Raw genomic sequence first — 21,676 nt, 5'->3', positions numbered from 1 at the left:
CAACCTGGGATTTTATTTCTTAAATTTTTTTCCTTAATCCTTCAGCACCCAGCTGACTCCAGTTTGTGAACAAAATTTGATGTTTCCCTTCAAGACCGTCATAGCTTAGATTCAAATAAGAATGCACTGTCTCCTCCCTGCATAGCTCCTTGGCTCGGGCCTGTGTGGTCTCTGCTACCCTATATTCCCTGCTTCTCTCTAAAATCAGGCCTTGCTCCCGCAGAAGTAATTCCCATAGTCCATTATCGGGTATTCCACAGACAATTTAGTCTCTGATTAGTAAGTCTCTCAAATTTCCAAATTCACATGTTTTACTCAGTGTGTGTAGCTCAGCTAAATACTCATCCAAACCATCTCATTGTTTTTGATCACATGAGAAAAACTTAAAATCAAGCTGCTTTCAGACATTTTTCCTTTACTTTTCCAGAGGGGCTATATGTCCGCCTGTGTTGGTCCGACCATTTTCCAAACCTTTTCCTGCAAGCCCCGAATAAAATTTCCGGAAAAACGTCAGTGGAAACAGGAAGTTTCTTTTTCATTTTTATCCAAATTGAACGGGAAGGTTTTAATTGAAATCTACGGAATCATGGCTCCAATATGAAATGTTCAAGGGCTTTTATTTTTAAAATCCCACATCAGAACATCCGTCCCTGTTCATACTCATTGATGTGATCTTAATCTATGAATTTCTCAATATTTCGGGAACTTCTCTCATGTTATGAAATCACTTCTCGCGGCTGTGACCGGAAATGCTTTCCATATAGACCGAACTCTGCTGCACTGCACTGCGCAGGCGCCAGCCCTCCTCTGTGGCCGAGGCGAAGGTAGACCCGTAGAACAGGTTGTGCTACTGTCTGGCGACCAGACGTGTGGGGATTAGCACACTGTCAAATACCGAAGAGCCAAGTTGCATCGCTATCGATTTATTTCTCCTTTCTTTTAAAGTTCACATTTGACTTCCCTTGTCTCAGTGCGCCCGCAGCACGGGAGAAGGAAACGGTAAGTCGTTTATATTCAAATGTTCTGTTATGTGGCAGTTTGAGAGGTGAACCCAGGTGCTGGCAGCGACGGGGTGGCAATATATGGAACGCCAAAAGCGCAAATATCGTCTTAGAAAATGCGTGTCGAGACGTTAAGAAATGACGTCTTAACACGGCAAAAACTTGGAAACTGTCAAGCCATGGCACACATGACATGACAAGAGTAATTTTAAAATTTTAATGATTTTTAACAGAAAAAATCAGAAGAATGTTGTCCAATATTCTATAACAATAATACTAATTATATATTTTATTTATAGAGCACTTTTCATTGCTAAAAGCAATCTCACAATATCGAAACGTTTGGTTGCAGTCAGTCAGAAAGTTCCGTAGTGCCATCTCTACCTCTAGTTTGCCTCGGAGTCAACTGAAAGCCTGGTTCCCTGCACCCCCGCTGCAAACGGGAACTAGTTCCATCCAAAGGACACGCCCCATGGCCCACGTTTCACATACGTCACTACTCTACGTGTCGGGTAATGAGCAGCGTCATGTGTCGGGGGTGTGTGGGGTGCAACGTCAGTAATTTATCCATCACGTGACTCATGCATCATTTTTGGACCGCCGACTTCATAAATACGTATGACTTCCGTTATCCTAATTCTCTCATTGGCCAATAACCAGATCACGTGTCGTTAATGACACGTCAACACGTAAAAATATAACGTCATTCTCCAAGACGATATTTGCGCTTTCCGCGCGCGTTCCATAGCAACAGGCAATGTTCGCAAATCAGTCGTTGAGGTTTTTCTTGTTGTTGTTGTTGTTGTTGTTGTTTTTATTGAACAAAGATCATATACAGAATATTTGGCATTAAGATCTTAATATGAAACCTTACAAAATATTCAAGGCACATAAAGGATATGTTAAACAAGTGTAAAAACAAAAACAAATAGATAATATGCAAAGTAAATACTGATACAATGAAATAAATTGAAAATAACAAATATATGGAAAGTAGATTCCATGAGCATAGAGGTCAGTCTTCAAATATTTTCAAAGAATCATAAGCTCTGAGGAGCGATTCGGCCTGTTTCCTTTTCATGAGCTTTAAGGAACATAGGTAATTTTCAACAAGGTCCCTTTTAAAAACAGAGAAAAGTGTTTTCATTTTCATCCATTTGGATTTGTGGATAAAGAATTTTGCTTCGAGAATCAGATTTTTCCATATAGAGTCAGTCTCAATGTCCATTATGTTGACTCCAAAGACAATGTTCTCTCTTGTGAGAGGAGTGGACAGAAGAATCTCTGAGGTCGCACAGAGGCAGTGTGAGTGTGAGGAGAAGAGCTGAAGCTGGGAGCAGGGCATCCGTGCGAGCAACAATATATCCAAGTGCGATCAACAATATATTTGCGCACAGGCAAAATAAATGTGAATGCAAGAAGAAACTATCTGAGTGCGAGGGCAGAGTTTGAAGGAAAGAATGACAAATCTGAACGTGAAATCGGTAAATACTGCGCTCAAAACCGAAAGACCACGCTCTTGAATCAAGATAGTAAAATACCTACCTTTGGTACGCAAGATACAAGAAATTATGGTATTGTGTTTGTCAGTTGAAGTAAAAGCTTTTGTCCTTTTCTCAGGACTCACACTGCCAATGATTTACCTTGATAAAGTTGCAGTGAGTCAAGACAATTGCCCCACCTTCCCTGAGCATGAAAAGTGTCAGTCACTTTGATAAATTAATCCACACACATTCCGTCAGGGCTAAGTCTCTTTTGTTGAAGCTTAAATGACGACCTGTAAAACAGGATCTGCAACTGCTTGATCTGCAAATTTGTTTTTATTGCATGTTGTACTGTACCTTATAGGTACCCAGTACTTTACATTCTAGTTTATTTCAGTAATGCTTTAGATCCCAGCCAGCAATGTAGGCCTACAGCAAAATGTGTTACGGTGTAATATTTTGTCAGTACAGTGCATCCAGTTCTTTCATGGAATATGGGAGTAACTTTATGGTAAAGGGCAAATGGAATGTATTTACGAGGCGCTTTTCTCTTTTTATCGACCACCCAAAGCACTTTTATATGCTTGAACACTTTATACAGTAATGGCTTTTAACAACTATGTGCCTATTTTATTTTTACAGGGTATGTATGACCTACTAAGCAAAAATCGTTTTAGGGAAGATGACATAACTTTGAGGTAGTCTACCTGAAATAAATACAGGGTAGATATGTCCTTTTACTCAGGAGTAAAGGTACAGGAGACTGTCGACACGCGTTCACCTCACCAGCAACCTTTATTCCTCGGAACGATGGTATATAATATATATAATAATACATATAATAAACTGTATTCATAGCACTTTTGTGTGTTTACACAAAGCCAACAAGAAAACAATAATTCTGTGTCTGTGTTGTTTTCTGTTTGGACATTTCCTATCTTTATTTAATGTTGGCCTGAGGTAACACGTTGGAAACTGTTGTTTATAGTATTATATATATATTTGTACACATTTTGCCACGCCTATGTTCCAGGTTAAGTTTCCACACAGTGGTGGAAATGGTAAGTGTTTGGTTATAAAAAAGACTTTGACCTCAAATACCCCTCAATCCTTTAATTCATTGGAGTCTGACAATTGAGTTCCTGACACTTATGACTGACTGTTTGGGTTTGGCAAATGGTCAGTTGAATTACTGAAGTCATGATGCTGCTTTCAAAGAGATTACATGAATTTCTTTTTCTTTTTTTCCACAGATGAAAGTGCATTTCACTCAAACGTTGTCCCTGGTATTGGTAGCTTTTTTTGGTCTTACCACCTCTGTTATTTTGCTCTTTCTGTATTTTGAGCCATCTATTTTGTGTCCATCTACATTAGCTGATATAAAAAGCAATGAAGACACAGAGTCTGATGAGAAGCCCATAGTCCTGCTGTGGTTCTGGCCTCTTGAAAGCCAGGACTATGTGAAGTTTGATATGAAAATGTGCTCAAAACACTTCAACGTTGACAGCTGCATAGTGACCGATGACAGATCCACGTACAGCAGAGCAGAAGGAGTCCTATTCTACCATAAAGAAATATCCTGGAGTTTGAACAACATGCCTCAGGGTCCGCGTCCAACTTTTCAGAAGTGGATTTGGTACAATTTAGAATCTCCCAGAAACACAGCAAAGAAACCGGGTTTAGATAACCTGTTCAACTTAACACTGAGCTACAGACGAGATGCTGGCATTGTGGTGAGGAATGAGATGAAGATCAAGAAACCAGAGATGAAGGACGACTTTGTTCTGCCAAAGAAAGACAAACTGGTGTGTTGGATTGTCAGTAACAACAACCCATATACTGGAACAAATGTGAGAGAGAAATATTACCGCGAACTGTCCCAACACATGAAGATCGATGTCTTTGGTGTTGCCTTTACAGGGAAACGATTGGATTTTGAAGACTATTACCCAACACTTGCAAGTTGTAAGTTTTACCTCTCATTTGAGAACTCGCTTTACAAAGACTACATCACAGAGAAGCTAAACGGGCCCCTCGCAGCAGGGGCGGTCCCTGTGGTTATTGGTCCAACAAGAGAAAACTACGAGCAGTTCCTTCCCAATGGCTCCTTCATTCACGTTGATGATTTCCCTGATGCAAAATCAATGGCAGAGTTTCTGCAACACCTGGACAAGGACGATGAAGCGTACATGAGTTACTTTGAGTGGAGAAAGTACTACGAAGTCACTCCTCATCTTTTGAGAGTGAGCAATGAATTCTTTCATGCCATCTGCCTCGCCTGTGACCACATATCAAGAGACAAAGGTTACCATGTTGTTAATGACCTTTATGAATGGTACTTTACATGAAAAACTACAGTGAAAACATTGGGGAAGGCTCTGAATGTATTAATTAAAAGAAATGTATAAAAAAAAGTTCTGGGATTCTGTGCTGTTGATTGAACATACTGTATAAATAATTTTTCACTTTGGATTTTTGGTGTGATTGTTTTGAATATTTAAATAATAATTTGTTTCAGTTATGTGGATCACTGCACAATGTGAATTTGTGAGCACAACTTTAGCATATGAAACAACTATTTTTTACAGAAAAATTCAAATATCAGTCGGACACTGGTTTAATCTGTTTTAAATTGAAACTTTTCCATATAAAATAGCTGGCTCTAGATTACAAGCCTTGAAATGCACTTGACCTTTCCTTGACCTCATGACGGTTTCCATTGAGTATGATTTATCCAACAACAGAGTAAAAAAAAGACTGCTACTCTTTGAATTTAACGCCATCAGTGGCTTCCAACATTTGAGCAAGGGCGAAGGAAATGGTCAATAACAAATGCAGATACATCTTTTTCTCCCACGGCCCTCCTTGATCTTGTGGATCCTCCTGTTGCATCTTGCTGCTGCTCCTGAGATGAGCACTGGTCCCTGAATCAGACAGAACGACTAACTGTTCGTTATTATATGACAAGATAGAATAACATTGACAATACTAACAATTCCTATCTTAGAAAATCTGGAGTAATACAAACTGTCTGTTTTAGATCCTTTTTTGGAATGGCTAGGAAGATATCAAAATACTACTGAACAATTGAAAAGTCCTGGTTGAATGTTTTTCCCCCCCTTTTTAGAAAGTTGTTTTAATTTTAAATTTGGTTGTCAATTTGTCCTGATTGCTGAATGGTACTTCTTTAAGCGACATGATGGAATCGCTGCTGCTGTGAGCTGAGGCCGCCATGTCGAGCTTGAATGTGACCTCTTGCGCCGTGTCATGTGCACCGTCAAGTAATATATCCATGGATAAACATTCATTGACGTGTTTAGATCATTCCATGCAATAAAATACGAAACATCCATTTTTATCACGACTCATAATCACACACCAGAGTGGGTTTTCTCAATTCAGAAAATTGGACCATCCGAGGAGCCCCTTAATGCCACTACCAGGTTACGTATGACAAAATAACGCGCTGGGGCGACCCCCTCTCGGAAGCCTTGGAGATTGCATTGCAGCGCCTGAAATCAGAAAACAAAAATATTTTACATGAGAGTCTATGAGAGAGATCTCCGAAAGGGGCGGTATATTTTACCCCAAAGCTTCCTATTGTGAACTGCATCAGGCTCTCACTGTGAGACAGAGCCCTCTGGTGGTACCACCTTGTATGTAATTTAGCGTGGTAGGAGAAAAATAAGCTGGGTCTCACATTATTGTCTTGCCTCTGTGCTCTGTCAGGTTTCCCCATTTTGACAAATGAAAAAGGGGCTGGGGAAGAAAACAGGAAGAGGTGGAGGTGTGCATTTTTACCATAGATTTTAATTAAAATCTAGATACCGGATGTCGCCCGGACAAGATGGCGGCGCCATTCAATTCTACGAAAGTTGCTCACCCAGCGCATGACTTCCGCGTTACTTCCTGGACATGGGCCTACTGATTCTGCGCAGTAGCGTCTCTCCCATCATGCCTCTGGGTTATGAGGACGAGCGAACCGCGTTCTGGATCTCGCTCTGCGCGTCCATGAATGCTACGCTAGATCCGATGCGAGCGGACTTCACGGATGTTTACTTCGACTTCTACGGGACTCGCCTCGGATGTGAAACCGCGGATGTATACAGACGGCAACAGCGACCGACAACGAAGTTCATGTGAGAAGTAAGTTTGTATTAAATTGCTAAAATCGTTGATTTCATGGTTCATTCATGTTAAATATTAACCAGTGAAAACGAGTCACTGGATTCTCCACAACAAACCACAACAAACCACAACCAGACAAGAAGAGTTCATTCTGTCTCTGTCATGCAAGCAAGACTTCTCTTCAGTGCAACACCGTCTCCTCCTACAGTCACATGACCTGTCAGGACTTTATTTATTTATGTTGCAGCATATCAGATGCAATGTGTTGATTTAAACCAATGACACACTGATATTTTGTCTTAAGTCTTTTAGGAGCCTCACCACTTTGATCCACCTCAGCTTTTTGATTTCACTTATATTTATAAATATCTTTATTTTCAATAATGTCACTGTCAACGACCAAACAGTTTTTAATATTATAACATTTTTAAAAAGGTGAAGAGCCACAAGTAGTTTGTCCAATAAACGAGCTGATGAGCATGTCACATGTATGTTTACTGTATGTGGACTGAAGTACAGCAAATATGATCTGTGTTCATGATGGATTAAAAATAAATTAAATCTTTTTTGACGTGAGATTCATTTGGGTTTTGTGAGTTAAACTCAACTTATTAATGGTGATGAATGATTGATATTTTGGATGTTTATTGTTCATTTGATGTCACAACATCATCAGACTTCCATATGTAGATTAATTGAATGCTGCATGTGACTTGTGAAACAGTTCCTAACGATGGGTTTACATGGTGTCAATAATTATCTTTTTAATGTCGTTTGTCGAGGTGGTGAAATGAACGGGCTGAACTCCACCGAACTGTCAAACTGTCTGCAGGTGAATGAGCTCATACGCCGCCTGCCTGAGCAGCTCAGCTTGTTGTTAGCTTAGCCTGTTAGCTCAGAGCAACTGATCCACATACTCGTTCTACATTCACCGTAACCGAGCAAGAAACCGCGACTTGACCGCGCGTACCCAGCTTGCACCGCGGCCGCATTGTATTTTAGCTGCAGTGCCACGGAAATGGCCGCCATGTCTTTTTTTGCTTTAAGGCTGAGCGAAGTTTGTGTGACTCTTGTAAATGCAGGTTAAAGGTCAGAGCTCAGGATTGAGAGATTCGGTATAGTGAACGCTAAAATATGGTTTCTGTACCTTATTACGCGACCATTCATTACAGAGCACAGCTTATGGTCTCAGCTGAATCAGGTTGAGTTGCACTCTGTGTACAAAGTCATTCATCGGTCCATCCCTTAGAGGCCAGGAGGGACATGGCCTGGCTGGTGTTGTAGTGTACAACCTCCAGACAGAGAGAGAGAGAGAGAGAGAGAGAGATCCAATTTCACTTTGGACGAAAAAAAAAGGGACACTGACTCTGCACTGGGACTCTTACATACTCTTTGAATGTACATGCATTTGTGCATCTTTGTGTTCATTTGTGTGTGTGTGTGTGTGTGTGTGTGCGTGCGCGCGCATGTGTTGTGCAGGCCCTGCTGTGAAGTGTTAAATAATTAATCATAGCCGTGTTTACTTGGCAGGGCTGCTGCCCACACAGCGGATGCTGCTCAAATCCCGAGGGATACAACTTGGGATACAACTTGGGAAATAACAGGAAATAGATCCAAGACATAGTTTGGATATTTTGTCAGTCTTAACACAATATATATGCAACCAAAACCCATTGTTTGAGAAATCGGATCGACTTAAAGCATTGTCTTAATGTCTCTCAAACTAAGGAGGGAAAAACAATGTGAGGAAGATGACAGTATGTCCAAATTCAGTCTTATTTAAAGGAATGGAAGAAGATTTCGAATGCAATCAGAGTTCATGTGGACACCAGGGGTTTGCAAAGAATACGCACATTTTAGTCACCAAGAAACCCAATCCATCCATCCATCATCTGTTCAGCTTATCCTGAGGATCAATGTCAGCTGGGATTGACAGGAGATAGAGAGACAAAGTAATGACAGTGTGACATGCTAAGAGACAGATGGGTGTATAGTTTAATTTGTAATTAATGCAGGTAAACTGCGTTTTCTCGAAATACATGGTTTGGTACATGTGTGCAAGTGTATATCTCTGTATTGTACCTTCCCTGTACTGAAACCCTGAGTGCCAGAACAAAGTGCAGATGCATCATTAAAAGCACCACCTTTGACTTATGAAGACACATTTGACTGCTAACAAGCACCTTTTCCCTCTCCACCACAATGAGTCGGACAATACACTGATAAAGGGCACTGCATTGATTTCAGCTATAATGACCACATCTGTGCCTCTGTGTATTGTTAGCTGCTCCACTGTGTGTGTCCACAGGGAGGAAAAAATGTTATTATCCAAGATTGCCTTTGTCTGTGAGGCAGTTCACAGACAAAGTTTACATAGCTGCACATTATATAGGGGGGAAAAGGTCCAAAACGTGAAAGTTTGAGCATGAATAATTTCTCTTCTTTGCGTTTCTATTTTCCCATCCTTTGTCTTCCTTTTCCTGCCAACCCAGCCCAGCCCAACCCAACCCTATACTATACACACTCAGACTGCTACACACACACACACACCTACACACACACACACACACACACACACACACACACGCACACACGCACAAACACACACACACACACACACCACAATACTCTCAGGTTCCATCAGTTTCCCTAAGTCATCAGTAGTAGGTGAAATACAAACTCTCCTGTCTTACTCTCACTCACTGACCAAAGAAATGTTGTTGTTTGAAAAATAAAATAATGCAACAGATCGCATGAAGTGACTTTGAGCATGATGGTGAGTGTATGATAGAAAAACTACTGTGTATAGAATGTTTGTGTGAATGGGTAAATGTGACTGTTAGGCACTTTGAGTTTAGAAAAGAGCAATACAAATATACAGTCAGTTTACCACCCCCAAAACTTTACATCTATAAGAGTGGGTGTTTAAAATGTTACGTACTATCAGCGAAGTGTAGTTGAAAAAGTAAAGATATTCGTAATATTAAACAGTGTTTATTGCATATGCAGCTAATTTGAACGTCATATGTTATTGGGGACAAATCATCTTATTTTAGAGGAAGATAATAGGCTCTAGATATATACAATTAATATCAAATATAACTAGTAACTATATCAGTGAGATTAATACATTAGGGTGTACTTACCCCAGATGAAGTAGGATAAAAGTCTAAAAAGTAACATTATTATAAAATGACGTAAGTAGGGTAAGGAGTGAAGTACAGTGGATTTTAAGTTTCCTTCTTCTGGGGCACAGCAAGGGAGTGAAAAGATATGATCCAGCATCAGATAACATGTTGACAACGCACTTTGACAACAATTATTCTTCACCCATATCAGTGTGTCTCAGTACTACCTGAGTCCTCAGGAGACAAATTATAACTGCACAGTCTAACCTGATGCTGTCACTCCTACACTGAAGCATGTGAGAGACACCGGTAATCCGTGAGCGATCTGCGGTGGCCTTCGATCTCCCTCACTCCTCTCGTCTCCAGGGAGCGATGGCAGATTGACGTTTGCCCAGTGCCATGCTCATTATGTGCCTCCAGCCATATATCTCCTAATGACTCAGAGCCACACTGAGAGTGGATGGCACCACTGAGACGCATGTAATGGGCCTCTGGGGACACTGTCGGTCAAGGCACCCCCTGCAAACTATTGTCTTTATCCACTTGGCTGGTTAAACGTTTTTGTATCGTATATATGTCTCCACTCTGCTACAGTCTTAGGCTAACACAAAGTATTTGCTGAGGAGTTCCACCCATCCTTCACTCATCCGTTACCTGCCCATATCTGTCAGTCTGACTTTTTTACATTAAATACAGAGAGGCGTTAAATAAACACAGTAGCTCTTACTGTCACATCCAGTTCCCGCTCATAGGTCATGTTTTGTTTGTTCTCCTGTTTTATTTTGAGATCCCTTTACTTGTGTTGCTTCACTTCCTGTCCTGTGTCTAATTTCTGGTGTCTTGTTTTTCCTGTGTCTCACCTGTGTTCTATTAGCCCCGCCCTCCTTGTGTGTATTTAGTCTCCGTGCTTCCCTTTGTCTTGGTCGGGTCGTCTGTTGTTTTTCCCCAGTCTGTTCCTGAGACGTCGGTTCCTGCTATTTCCCCTGGTCTGTTTCTGTGCTTTTCCCCCTGGCGCCAGTGTTTTAGTTTTGACTACCTTTTTGCTACATGCTGTGGACACCCTTGGTTTGATTTTGGTTTTCATTTTATTATTAAATATCCTTTTTCGCCACCTCTGCATTTGGGTCCTGCTTCCTGCTCAGTCGTGACACTTACACTTGCCACAAAGCAAACTGATGAATCGGACATGTTCCTATCTAACGCCCACCAATATGTTTGGTGTACATTGTTACCTGGTCTGTGCACTTCATCAGCAAATAAAAAAAACTGGTCCAACATGATTACATGATACATTCTTGGTGATACAGATCGTGTCATAAAGCATGCCTGAGCCTGTGAGTTCATGCAGTTCTGCCGTATCCTGCTTCAGCGGAAAACTTTTCAGCTGCTTCCAGACTCCCAGAACCAGAGCTGACAAAATGAACTCCAAACATAAACACACCTCTGAAACAGTAACAGCTTACAGTAACACACAACTCAATGATTTTGTGTCCTGCAGTGGCTGCTTTTACTCTGTTGCAAATCGATTGGTCATTGATCAGTCAAAAACCTGTACATACACACACACACACACATGCGCGCACACGCACAGCTAATGTTTAGCTTGTCAGTGGGCATCTTTTATTTAAGATATATTATCTCCACATTCAAAGGTGATATCATTACACAGAGCCTTTCCTATTGCAAGCTACAGAAAACATGTCAAGAGAGAGATGACATCACAACAGAACTAAATACATATATAATTTTCATTTCAATCCACTTATGGAATGCAGACCAAAAAGAGTATTTTCTCCACTTAAAATATGAATATATAAAAAGTTCAAAAGCACCATGTCAGGAAACTCTATATACTCAGGTCTCAATATCATTTTCTCTGGCCCCTTTCTATCCAATTCATATTTTAATGCCACAACTTTCTCTACTCGTATATTCCTTTCATGTGATTCTATAATTTCAACATTTCAGTCCTGTTTGTTTTGTTTTAAATGTGTACTAAATGTGTTTTATTCCTAAAAGTTGATACTGTTTTTGGGATAGATATTAACAATAGATGGATGATTCTTTGTGTCTCATAAGTTCGTCCCTGTTCTCATTGAGATCTAAAAAGCCTTCGATTTGAAGAGTTTTCAGACAATTGTTGTGATTCTTTGTCCTCAGCCTAAGACCAAGAAAGGGCCTCCCCGTTGTCGCTGATACATCTCCTGCCACCACCTGGTGCATGTGATGTCGTTGAGGGACTTGTAGTCTTCCATAAGGTTATTATCTCACTAAGGTCATTATAACTTGACACATCACATTCTCAGCCACGTGTTAATGGGGGTTGTTAAAACGTGAGTGGATTTAAAGTATAGTCCTCATGGCCGGTAAGGACATGTTTGAATAATCGCAAATGTACTTAAACTGCACATTATTCTTCACTTCAACTGTAGTCAGGCTGGAGTTTGGAGGAACATCCCTGCAACCAGCAGGGCCGGCAGCCGTACTGTACCTCCTCGCAGTTGGGTGTCGGAAGAGCAAGATTAGTGACACAAGATAAGTGTCTGTGTGTGTGTGTGTGTGTGTGATGGCATTTACTTTTCAGCCAGAAAGCTGTAAAAGAAAATAAATATTGATTGATAAACTATGCCCCTTTATCCTTTAGACTTCTTTTTTTTTTTTTTTAAATTGAAACATAAATTTGAACATACATACAGGAACTAACCGAGGACATACATATGGACAATATTTTAAAATAGAAAATGTGTTTTTTTAATTTTATATTTAAATACTCCATGGTACGTGTGTTCAGTGTACACAGTCGAACTAAACCATTTGGGACATTGGAGAAGAAAAGTCCTCTCTCCGAAAGTGCGTGCGTCGTGCGTCTTGTCGAATGAGCGACCTTCCCCTCGCATCAGCACGTATGTCCCGCACAGCACTCGAGACGAGGAAGCGGTCCGACTACACGGTCGCGGTGCTGTCACGCCCCGCCCCTCGACGCACTGACTCACAGGGGGCCGCCAAGTGCGCCGCGGTCCACTCCCGACCCCTCCACGTCTCCCTACAACAGGACATATATATATACATATATATATATGTGTATACATACACATCGCGCTGTGCCACAGTTTGAAGGCTGCGTTTCCATAGACCCGAGACCCGTTTTTACACGCGAGGTCCATTCACTTCTCGTTTCCTCTGAACGATCCCCACATGTCACTTCCTTGTTCCGCCCGTGCCCGGACCAAACGGCGAAGTGTCAGCCGGGACGCGGTAAGTCGCGCGATCGATTTTGGACGTCGCCCGTGGGCCGCATTGCGTTCACTTTTGAGAAATCGAAACTTCCTGAATCTTCCCCTTTGTCGTCCCCAGCGGCGTGAGCAACTTGGCCTCAGTCGCGTCAGGAGGCGCGGCCCCTCGAGTCGCCTGTTTTCACATGTTCCAGTGACAGAGGCCTGCCAGGAGCCCAGAGGGAGACCTCCAGCCCTCAAACAACCAGGACAGGTGAGAAGAGCATTTTCCTTTTTCAATTGTGTGGCTCCAGTCTTCATTCATCTAAAGAATACAATTATGCACCTTCATTTTTGCAAATTAGAGGCAGTACAATACAAAGCACGAATCGCATTAGAATCTGCAGCCTCTGCTGTGTAGACGACATTATCTCGTTTTTTTCTCATTTAGCTGCTAGAAACTGCCGTAACTGATCGGGGGTTTGGTGATGGCCACATTCATGATATACTGTTGAAGGCCTGAGGCTGACGCTAACCTGTCCGAGGCAAAGAGAAGATGTGTAAATGAATAAGACAGAGCCTGGCAGCTCAAATATGATAAGGAGCCTATGATAGCGAAAGTGATGAGGTTCTTATTTTATTCTTTAAATACTCGCCAGTCAAAAAGATATCACTTTGCTGAGTTTATTACGTGGACAAAGAAAGAGATTTAAACTTTATTGTTTGCATTCTTTATGAACAGAGAGTTTCACTTAAACATTACAAGTGAAAAGGCTTTTGGATGAGAACTAACCAATGGTTGGAAAACTGAAATACGGAGTTGGACTGGGCCTCTAAAGCTACCAGTGTTGCCAGCAATTTCTGCTTTCAACAGCAAAGTAGCTAAAGCTCTCTGGAAAAATGGTGTCTCACGCACTAATTTGTAAACTAGTTACTTCATAATTGTAAAAAAAAAAGGCCATGCCACTATGTACTGTTCTGGTCTTTAGATGTAATAGTGTTTCCGAGTTATGAGACAGTGATCTGCCGAATATGGCCGTATGCATTTTACTTGTCAGATCTATGTGTTTATGAGCGTTCATTCCTGTTCTCTATAGCCGTTAAGTAGCAATCCCGTTGATGCAAGGATGAAAGGGTCCAAGACATTCACCCTCCTGTGATCTAGTACACACCCACTCCTGAGATCACAGGATCTCATCTTATATAATGGGCGGTGAATCCTCCTCTGACTTAGACTCAGTTAGACTCATTCAAGACTTTTCTGAGACTCCCTTCCTTTGGATTGTACCTAAAATGTGTGCCTTGTATTTGGCTTGCTGGACTGCATCTAGATAAATAGTCTGAACTCCACAACTGCTTCCACCTCCATCTTTCGTCTGCACTCTCACCTGAACACAACTCTAGTGTCCTGACCCGATACCCTGGAGCAATTGTTGCCACACCTTTGGATCCACAGCACATACTTTCCAAAAAATAATGTAACTGTTGCATTTACATATTTACATATTTTAAAAGATTAGTTACCAAGAGAAGTCAAACTAAAGGGACTGTAACAGAGTCTAACTTATTACCATATTAGAAATCCAGAAAAAGAAATAATAGTGATATTAAAGAGTGTAACTTTTATTTTAAACTCTTCAACTGTGTGATGACTTATGTGAGGTTTTACAATTGACACAATGCGTATTAATTGATGAGAAAATGTGATGCCATTGATTGTAATAAGTGAATCTTCTTTCCTTGCAGTTTTAACATGGCTGCTCCGAGTTCTTCTGTTTTACGGGCCATACTGAAAGGGGCCCTGGTGCTGGCTGGCATCATAGTCCTGTTGTCCATGTACTATCGGTCTTTTCCATCTCCAAGATGTCATCCTTCCCCAAAGCGGCTGAGTAAGCAAGACAAGTCACAGAACGAATCAGTGGCTACAACCCCATCAAGCAGCCTACCAGAGGAACAGCAAGCCGACAAACCTGTCGTGCTGCTGTGGTTTTGGCCTGAAAGCAAAAAGTTTGATTTTCAAGTCTGTAAGAAGCTCAACATCAACAACTGCCGTCTCACAGATGATCGATCCTTATACTCCAGCGCTCATGCAGTTTTGATATTTCACAAAGCTATCAAAGATGACCTCTCCAACCTCCCCACCACACCCAGGCCCACATTTCAAAGGTGGATCTGGTTAAACATGGACCCACCCAGCAACACACTCAAGATAGCAGGCATTGAATCTCTTTTTAATTTGACCGCAAGCTTCAGGGAGGATGCAGACATCCATGTTCGCTGGCAACTGACTGCCAAGAAGCACATGGATGACAAATTTGTGCTACCAGAGAAAGAACACTTGCTCTGTTGGATTGTGAATAGCAGTGACCTGGACACACAAACGGGGGAGGAATACCGCTACTACAAAGAGCTTATAAAATACATCAAGGTGGATATCTTTGACAGCTCCTCTAATGAGAGTTCGAGGGGTGAAAACTATTTCCGAACTATCAGTAGCTGCAAATTCTTTCTTTCCTTTGAGAATTCAGATCACAAAGATCACATTACAGAAACATTCAATGGTCCTCTTGCAGCTGGCACTGTGCCGATAGTTTTGGGCCCACCGAGAAAAAATTATGAGCGTTTCGTCCCAAGTACTTCCTTCATACATGTAAATGACTTTCCCAATCCCTTGGCACTGGCTGAATTCCTCCTCAAATTGGATGACAATAATGAGGCCTACATGAAATACTTTGATTGGCGACATTTCTACAATGTCAGACGTCATTTTACTGAGGAGAATCATGCATTTGCGCTTGCTATTTGTCAGGCCTGTCGCCATATAGGCCTAACCAAGGAGTTCAGAGTTGTACGTGATCTGTACAAGTGGTTCTTCATATGATTCTTCGTACTGTACCTCTGTGATGGACTTGCTACAGTACAGAGGTATTCATCAATGTATCTTCGACAGAAAATGCTGTAACTTTTGTTTCAACACATCGAATTGTACTTTTGGTTAAACAACATAAGGAGTCATATCATTCTTGTCCTATAAAGCTGATGTAAATTAGTTTGTTTATTTCAGTATGCTTTAGATCCCAGCCAGCATGGTAGGCCCTACAGCATGATGTGTTCCATCCATCCATCGTCTACCTCTTTATCCATTTAAGGGTCGCAGGGGGGGCTGGATGACCATTCTGCATGTCTTTGGATTGTGGGAGGAAGCCGGAGAAGCCGGAGAGAACCCACGCATACACAGGGAGAACATGCAAAAAACCACACAGAAAGGCCCTGGTTGGTTTGAACCGGGATTCGTACGCAGAACCTTCTTGCTGTGAGGCAAAAGTGCTAACCACTACACCAGCATGTAGCCCACATGATGTGTTACCCCTGATTTCCAGTGGATGCGGAACGGCGGCAAAACGGCGACGGAGCCGATAGGTGTCAATTAGAGTCAATGTGTGTATTTCCACTGACTCCGCACGGCTCCGCCACAGCTCCGACGCTCCGCAGCCCTCCGGAGCATATACGCAGGGCTTCTATTTTTGCCGGACGCCGGAGCACACCGTTGCAATTCAGCACAAAACAGGTCGTGCGGGACAGGAAGTCAAGCACAGAAACAAAAATAAAACATACTTTAACTGTCAAAATAAAATACACCGTGCTCACGGCGGATCATATTTCCCTGCACTACACCTTGAAAACGTCATAATGGGCGGAGACAGCCCTGAAGTCAACAGGTCAGAGGTTTTCAGCGACCAGTTATCCCCATTGACACCATGGATGAGGAGATGCTGATCATTCAAGTCCAAAATCACCAAATCATTTATGACTCGTCGCATCCTTTTTATAAGGACAACATAAAAAAGGATATGGCATGGAGAACAGTAGCAGGAGTAATGGGTGTGGATGGTAAGCCACTCATTTTGTCCAATTAATAATTATAACTATTATACTTAGCCATGGTAAAATCACATTAATCTCCACAAAAAAGAGAGAGATCAGCAGGTCAGCAACGAGTTGTTTCCCTTCTACTCTTCTGGATGGAAATAACTTGTTGGTTTGTGGTTCTCTTTATAGAAACTACACCCTGTTATATTGTGCGATCACACGTGAATTCGCGAGATCTCGTGGGTCCTCATGGCCGCACTGCAGCGCACCACTGTGGCAGAGGCGAAACATGCAGCCGACACTGCGCCGCCACTCCGCATCCAGTGGAAATCAGGGGTTATGGTGTAATACTTTGTACTGGCAGTGCAGAGTACAGGGCAAATGGACTGTAGCGCTTTTCTCATCTAATCAACCACCAAAGCACTTCAATACTTTATACAGTAATGGTTTTGAATAACTATTTGCCTATTTTATTTTTACAGGTATGAATGACCTACTGAGCAATTATCGTTTTAGGGTTAGGTTATGACGTGATGAGTTGTGCATCCACATAATAATCGTGGTTGATGATTTAATTTCAAATGAGCAACACGCTGTCAAACTACATTTTTTCTGTATATCTTTGGGGTAGTCTACCTGAATTAACTACAGGGTAGATATGTCCATTTACTCAGGAATAAAGGTCTAGGAGACTGTCGACTGGCGTTCACCTCACCAGCAACCTTTATTCCTCGGAACCATGAATTTCAGACTATAAATAGCATTTCAATCAGGAGACAAGAGTGAATGAAGAAATTATTTTTATTACACTTAACAGAATGATATGTGATGACTTAGTATTTTGTAGAGTCTTAGGCACTTTGTAAGAATAATCTGAAATAAACACAGAAAGTTGAATTCGGTTTTTAGGCAAACAGTAACATTTAATACATACATATATTCTTGCTGCAAAGGGACAAGTCAATACAGCAGCACAGTGTCTGAGTACTGAGGTTGTCCGACGAATACAGGAGATGCAAGGATATTTAAGCATGATGGGCGGTTCCCCTTTACAATGTATATCTGTGTGTTACTTATTTACAGACAAAGTTAAATGGCAGGTCCTGAGTTTCCTGAGTCGCATTCCAAGGTCATGCATGCCCTGAGGTGTTTCTGCCTTTATAGTGGACAACAGTAACCACAACATCACGTCTGTATACAAGATACCAATACAGACTGTTCTCTCTACGATCAGCATGTTCTTTTTAACTAGTTATAATACATATGTTTCTGACATTTCCCTCCTGTTTATACTAATAAAAAGAACACAAATTAACCATTAAATATAGCACACAATACATGTATATACAAGTTCATCTAGGCACTTGTTAATTAAACAGAACATCACTGCTCAACACTTCGTTAGATTTTCATTAAACAGATCATAACAATCAACTTTATGCACTTAGACACGTCTCTCAGGATCTCCAATATCCTTGGGTATTATTTGTTGATACATGGTCTTGGTCAAGGCTGTCTCAATCAGTTTTTTCAAGAGTCCTTGTATGCAAGGAATGCAACAGCAACCACAGGTAACAAGGATTCCTGCAACAACAGCTAACGAGATCAGAAAAGAGGTTATTAGGGAGCTCCATTTGCCAAACCAGGAGCCTAGGAAGTCACTGAATGGATCCTTGATGACCGAATTCTCTGCCAGCCCTTCAGACAGAGAAGTCAGCCCCGCCAGGGCTTTGGTGATGCTGCCATCTGGAGACGCGTTATTTGGGATAAATGTACAACAGAAAGTTCAAAACATTTTGCATACACCTCCTTTTTCGGCCAATAACATATCTAGTGCCATCCTGTGAGAGAAGTAGGACCTAGTTGTTCTGCTATCCCTTTTACTGCATCCCTGGTATAATTTACAAAGCGCTGCTGATTTTAATAGATATAGTCAATCCAATCCACATTCTTAATGACTGTAGACCACCAGAACAAAAGTGACTCCAACCCTGCAGTGATTTGATTCCTAGCCTTAAACTCATCAGGTACCCCTCTGGGCACCCCAATGCTGTCAATGTACAGTCTGTTGTCGAAGGAGCCTCCTGGGACTGAACGTTTCTGTTGCAGTGTTCCAGCTTCTTTTAGTCTAGTACCCAGTTGGCCGTAATCACCTGTAGGGAACATGTAAAATGGCATTACAAGCTGCACTAAAGCGCAACTACCCCGCCACTTCTTTGGTAGCTTTGGTCTTAGTGTCATATCTCCCCACAACCACCAGAGGTCTGCTCTCATGGTTATATGGTTCAGAAACCAGGAAGCTGAATAGTCCCCATAGTCGGAGGTGATGTCGATGGAGTGTTGACAGTAAGTTTCAGGTAATGGTCCTAGTCTATGTCCTTGGCCTGATCTATCAAAACAGGTGTAATTACCTTTATAAGTAGTTACTGAGGGAGGTGGGCTTGCTTTTTGCACTGGGGGAAACAGTAAGGACAATGTTTTACAGTCCTCAGCAGCTGAAGTGTTGCCAAATAATTGCAAAAACGCATTGGAGACCCTTAGGGTCATTCTTATTATTTAACTGAAACGGGGTGGTAGCCAGCTGGGGTCTCGCTCTGGCACAGGCAATGCAATCAGATTGGCCACTTTGCTCGGTAGTATATGTCATCCATTATTGCCATTCATTCTTTTCCGCAAAACCTGTCTCAAGAGCAACTTTATCTTCATAGGTCAGGTTAGTCAAATATTGTACTAATGAGAGAGTTTCAACCTGAGGCATGATAGTTGGTGTGATTACTGATGATGCTGTGACTGTGTTATGCTGTGTCTTTATTACTGTTATGACAAAATGTCCCAGGAGATTTTTCCCTGACTCATAGGCGCCCAATACGTACTTGCTGGTGTCTGCATCTTGTGGTCTTTTGAGTGTCAAGATTAAGGGGTTACAGCTGTCCTTGCCACATGAAGATTGGGCATACCCTTTTATTAAGGTCAGTCTCTGTTGGAGGGGGTCTGATCTTTTACTGGCTCTCGGTGGCTGATAGCCCCAACTACTTCCTGTGTTTGTTATTACATAACTCCAAGATCCACACTTTGTTTCATAGTCACCTGCGTTACGTGTCCCCATTTCACAAATATAAATGACTGACCCTGTATGCTCCTTCTGATTTTCTTTACAGCTTACTACGTTACACAGGTCGAACTGTACGCTACTATCCTTTCCTTCAGTGAACGGGAGAGTCAGTGGTTGAAATGAGGATGTCAGCGATTTTTTATTTCTAGTGTGGTTCTTTGCAGTCTGCATTTCATACCAAAACAAGGGAAGGACGATCAGGAGTGCTATTATTAACAAACAGCAAACTGTCCCCCGCATCCCACACAGACCTGGGTGTCTTAATGGATGCCATGGTTTAGGTCTATCCATGGTGTCTCACAAACAAGTAGAGACTGACTAACAGGAAAAGGATGATAATCAATAGAAAGACTATACCGTGAACTACTGCTCTCTTCCTCTATATTCTATTCTCCAAGTAATTAGCCTTTGAACTCCTGGATTCTGCGTTAAGGGTCTCTGATTTTCTTCATCTGTCATTTATTTCACTATTCCTCTTCTATTTTAGGCTCATCCTATGCTCCCTTTCAGCCGTTGATTGCTTCACTGAGTTTGAGACAAACTCCCTCTTATTGAGAGAATCCCCCTTTGTAATCAGACTTTGCCTCTGGGGAGCGGTGGTGAGTAACTAATCTGTCCCTTGAGTTTCTCTAAGCCCTCGTAGTAGTTTACAATGTGACAGATGTATCCAAGATGTCCTTTCAGCTATTTTTACTGCAGTGGCTGTGGTGAGCAATACCTGGTAAGGACCTTCCCACCTTGGGCTTGACCAATTCTTTTTCTTGATGGCTTTGATCAGTACCCAATCTCCTGGAGTCACCTTTTCCACTGGCGTTTCAGTCTTTTCCTCGATTGTTCCTGGAAGAGAGTTGGCACAAAACACTTTTCTATTTGTTAGCATCTTCCTCATGTAATCTGCTAAAGTCTGATCTGCTTCTTCATCTCTTCTGTGAAATGGTTTCAGTTGAGGTAAGAAATAAGGTCCGCCATACATCATTTCAAATGGAGTGAGTCCTGTAGAAGCCGGTGTAACTCTCATGTTCAGGACAGTTAAGGGTAAACAGTATACCCAGTTCTTTCCTGTTTCTACCATGATTTTCTTTAATTTATTTTTTAAAATCCCATTATGTCTTTCTACTAGTCCTGCTGACTGTGGGTGATAAGCACAATGGTTCTTCAGATCTATTTTTAAATTTTAAGCTATTGCTGTTATTACATGATTTAAAAAATGGCTTCCGTTATCACTGTAGATTCTTTCTGGTATTCCAAACCTTGGTATTATCTCTTTTACTAGCGCTTTCGCTACTGTTAGTGCATCAGGGGATGCTGTTGGGAATAGTTCTACCCATTTGGTGAACATGTCAATGATAACTAAACAATATTTCTTCCCTTCACATTTATTTAACTCTATGAAGTCCATACAGATCATTTGGAATGGAAATTGTGGTTTTGGAAATTGTCCTCTCTTTGGTCTCAAATTTCCTTGAGCATTGTATTTTGCACAGATAATACAGGCTGAACAATTTTTTTTTGAATAGTTAGTAAATCCATTTGCTGTAAACACCTTTTGTATGATTGCTACCATCCCTCCTGTTGAGACATGACTCAGTCCATGGCTCAATATTGCAGCATATCTAAAAAGGTTGTTTGGCAGAATAGGTTTTCCTTCAGGTCATACATAAAGCTCATCTTTAAGTGTTGCCCCTTTATTTTTCCATTTTTGTTTTTCTGAGTTTTGTGACACTTTCTGCATATCTCTCAA

At 41.5% G+C, this 21,676-nt stretch overlaps 2 protein-coding genes across 3 annotated transcripts; both read left to right on the top strand.

The window, feature by feature from the left end:
* Positions 1 to 806: 806 nt before the first annotated feature.
* LOC118292306 (4-galactosyl-N-acetylglucosaminide 3-alpha-L-fucosyltransferase 9) lies at positions 807 to 4,955 on the top strand. Its single transcript, XM_035621159.2, has 2 exons — positions 807 to 999; positions 3,739 to 4,955. The coding sequence occupies exon 2, from the start codon at positions 3,739 to 3,741 to the stop codon at positions 4,831 to 4,833; it is 1,095 nt and encodes a 364-aa protein (XP_035477052.1). The 5' UTR covers positions 807 to 999; the 3' UTR covers positions 4,834 to 4,955.
* A 7,770-nt stretch (positions 4,956 to 12,725) lies between these two features.
* Positions 12,726 to 16,002, top strand: LOC118291861 (4-galactosyl-N-acetylglucosaminide 3-alpha-L-fucosyltransferase 9). 2 transcript variants are annotated; one of them, XM_035620317.2, is made up of 3 exons: positions 12,726 to 12,996; positions 13,096 to 13,227; positions 14,700 to 16,002. In XM_035620317.2, the coding sequence occupies exon 3, from the start codon at positions 14,707 to 14,709 to the stop codon at positions 15,832 to 15,834; it is 1,128 nt and encodes a 375-aa protein (XP_035476210.1). In that variant the 5' UTR covers positions 12,726 to 12,996; positions 13,096 to 13,227; positions 14,700 to 14,706; the 3' UTR covers positions 15,835 to 16,002. The 2 variants fall into 2 exon arrangements, with proteins under 2 accessions (XP_035476210.1, XP_035476212.1); XM_035620319.2 differs by lacking the exons at positions 12,726 to 12,996; positions 13,096 to 13,227 and adding an exon at positions 14,219 to 14,431.
* The last annotated feature ends 5,674 nt before the right edge of the window (positions 16,003 to 21,676 follow it).

This window comes from Scophthalmus maximus, chromosome 22, assembly GCF_022379125.1.
Source record: "Scophthalmus maximus strain ysfricsl-2021 chromosome 22, ASM2237912v1, whole genome shotgun sequence".
In the NCBI taxonomy this organism is placed as follows: domain Eukaryota; kingdom Metazoa; phylum Chordata; class Actinopteri; order Pleuronectiformes; family Scophthalmidae; genus Scophthalmus; species Scophthalmus maximus.
Note: the sequence above shows the minus strand (reverse complement) of the source record. Positions and strands in the feature narration are given on the sequence as shown.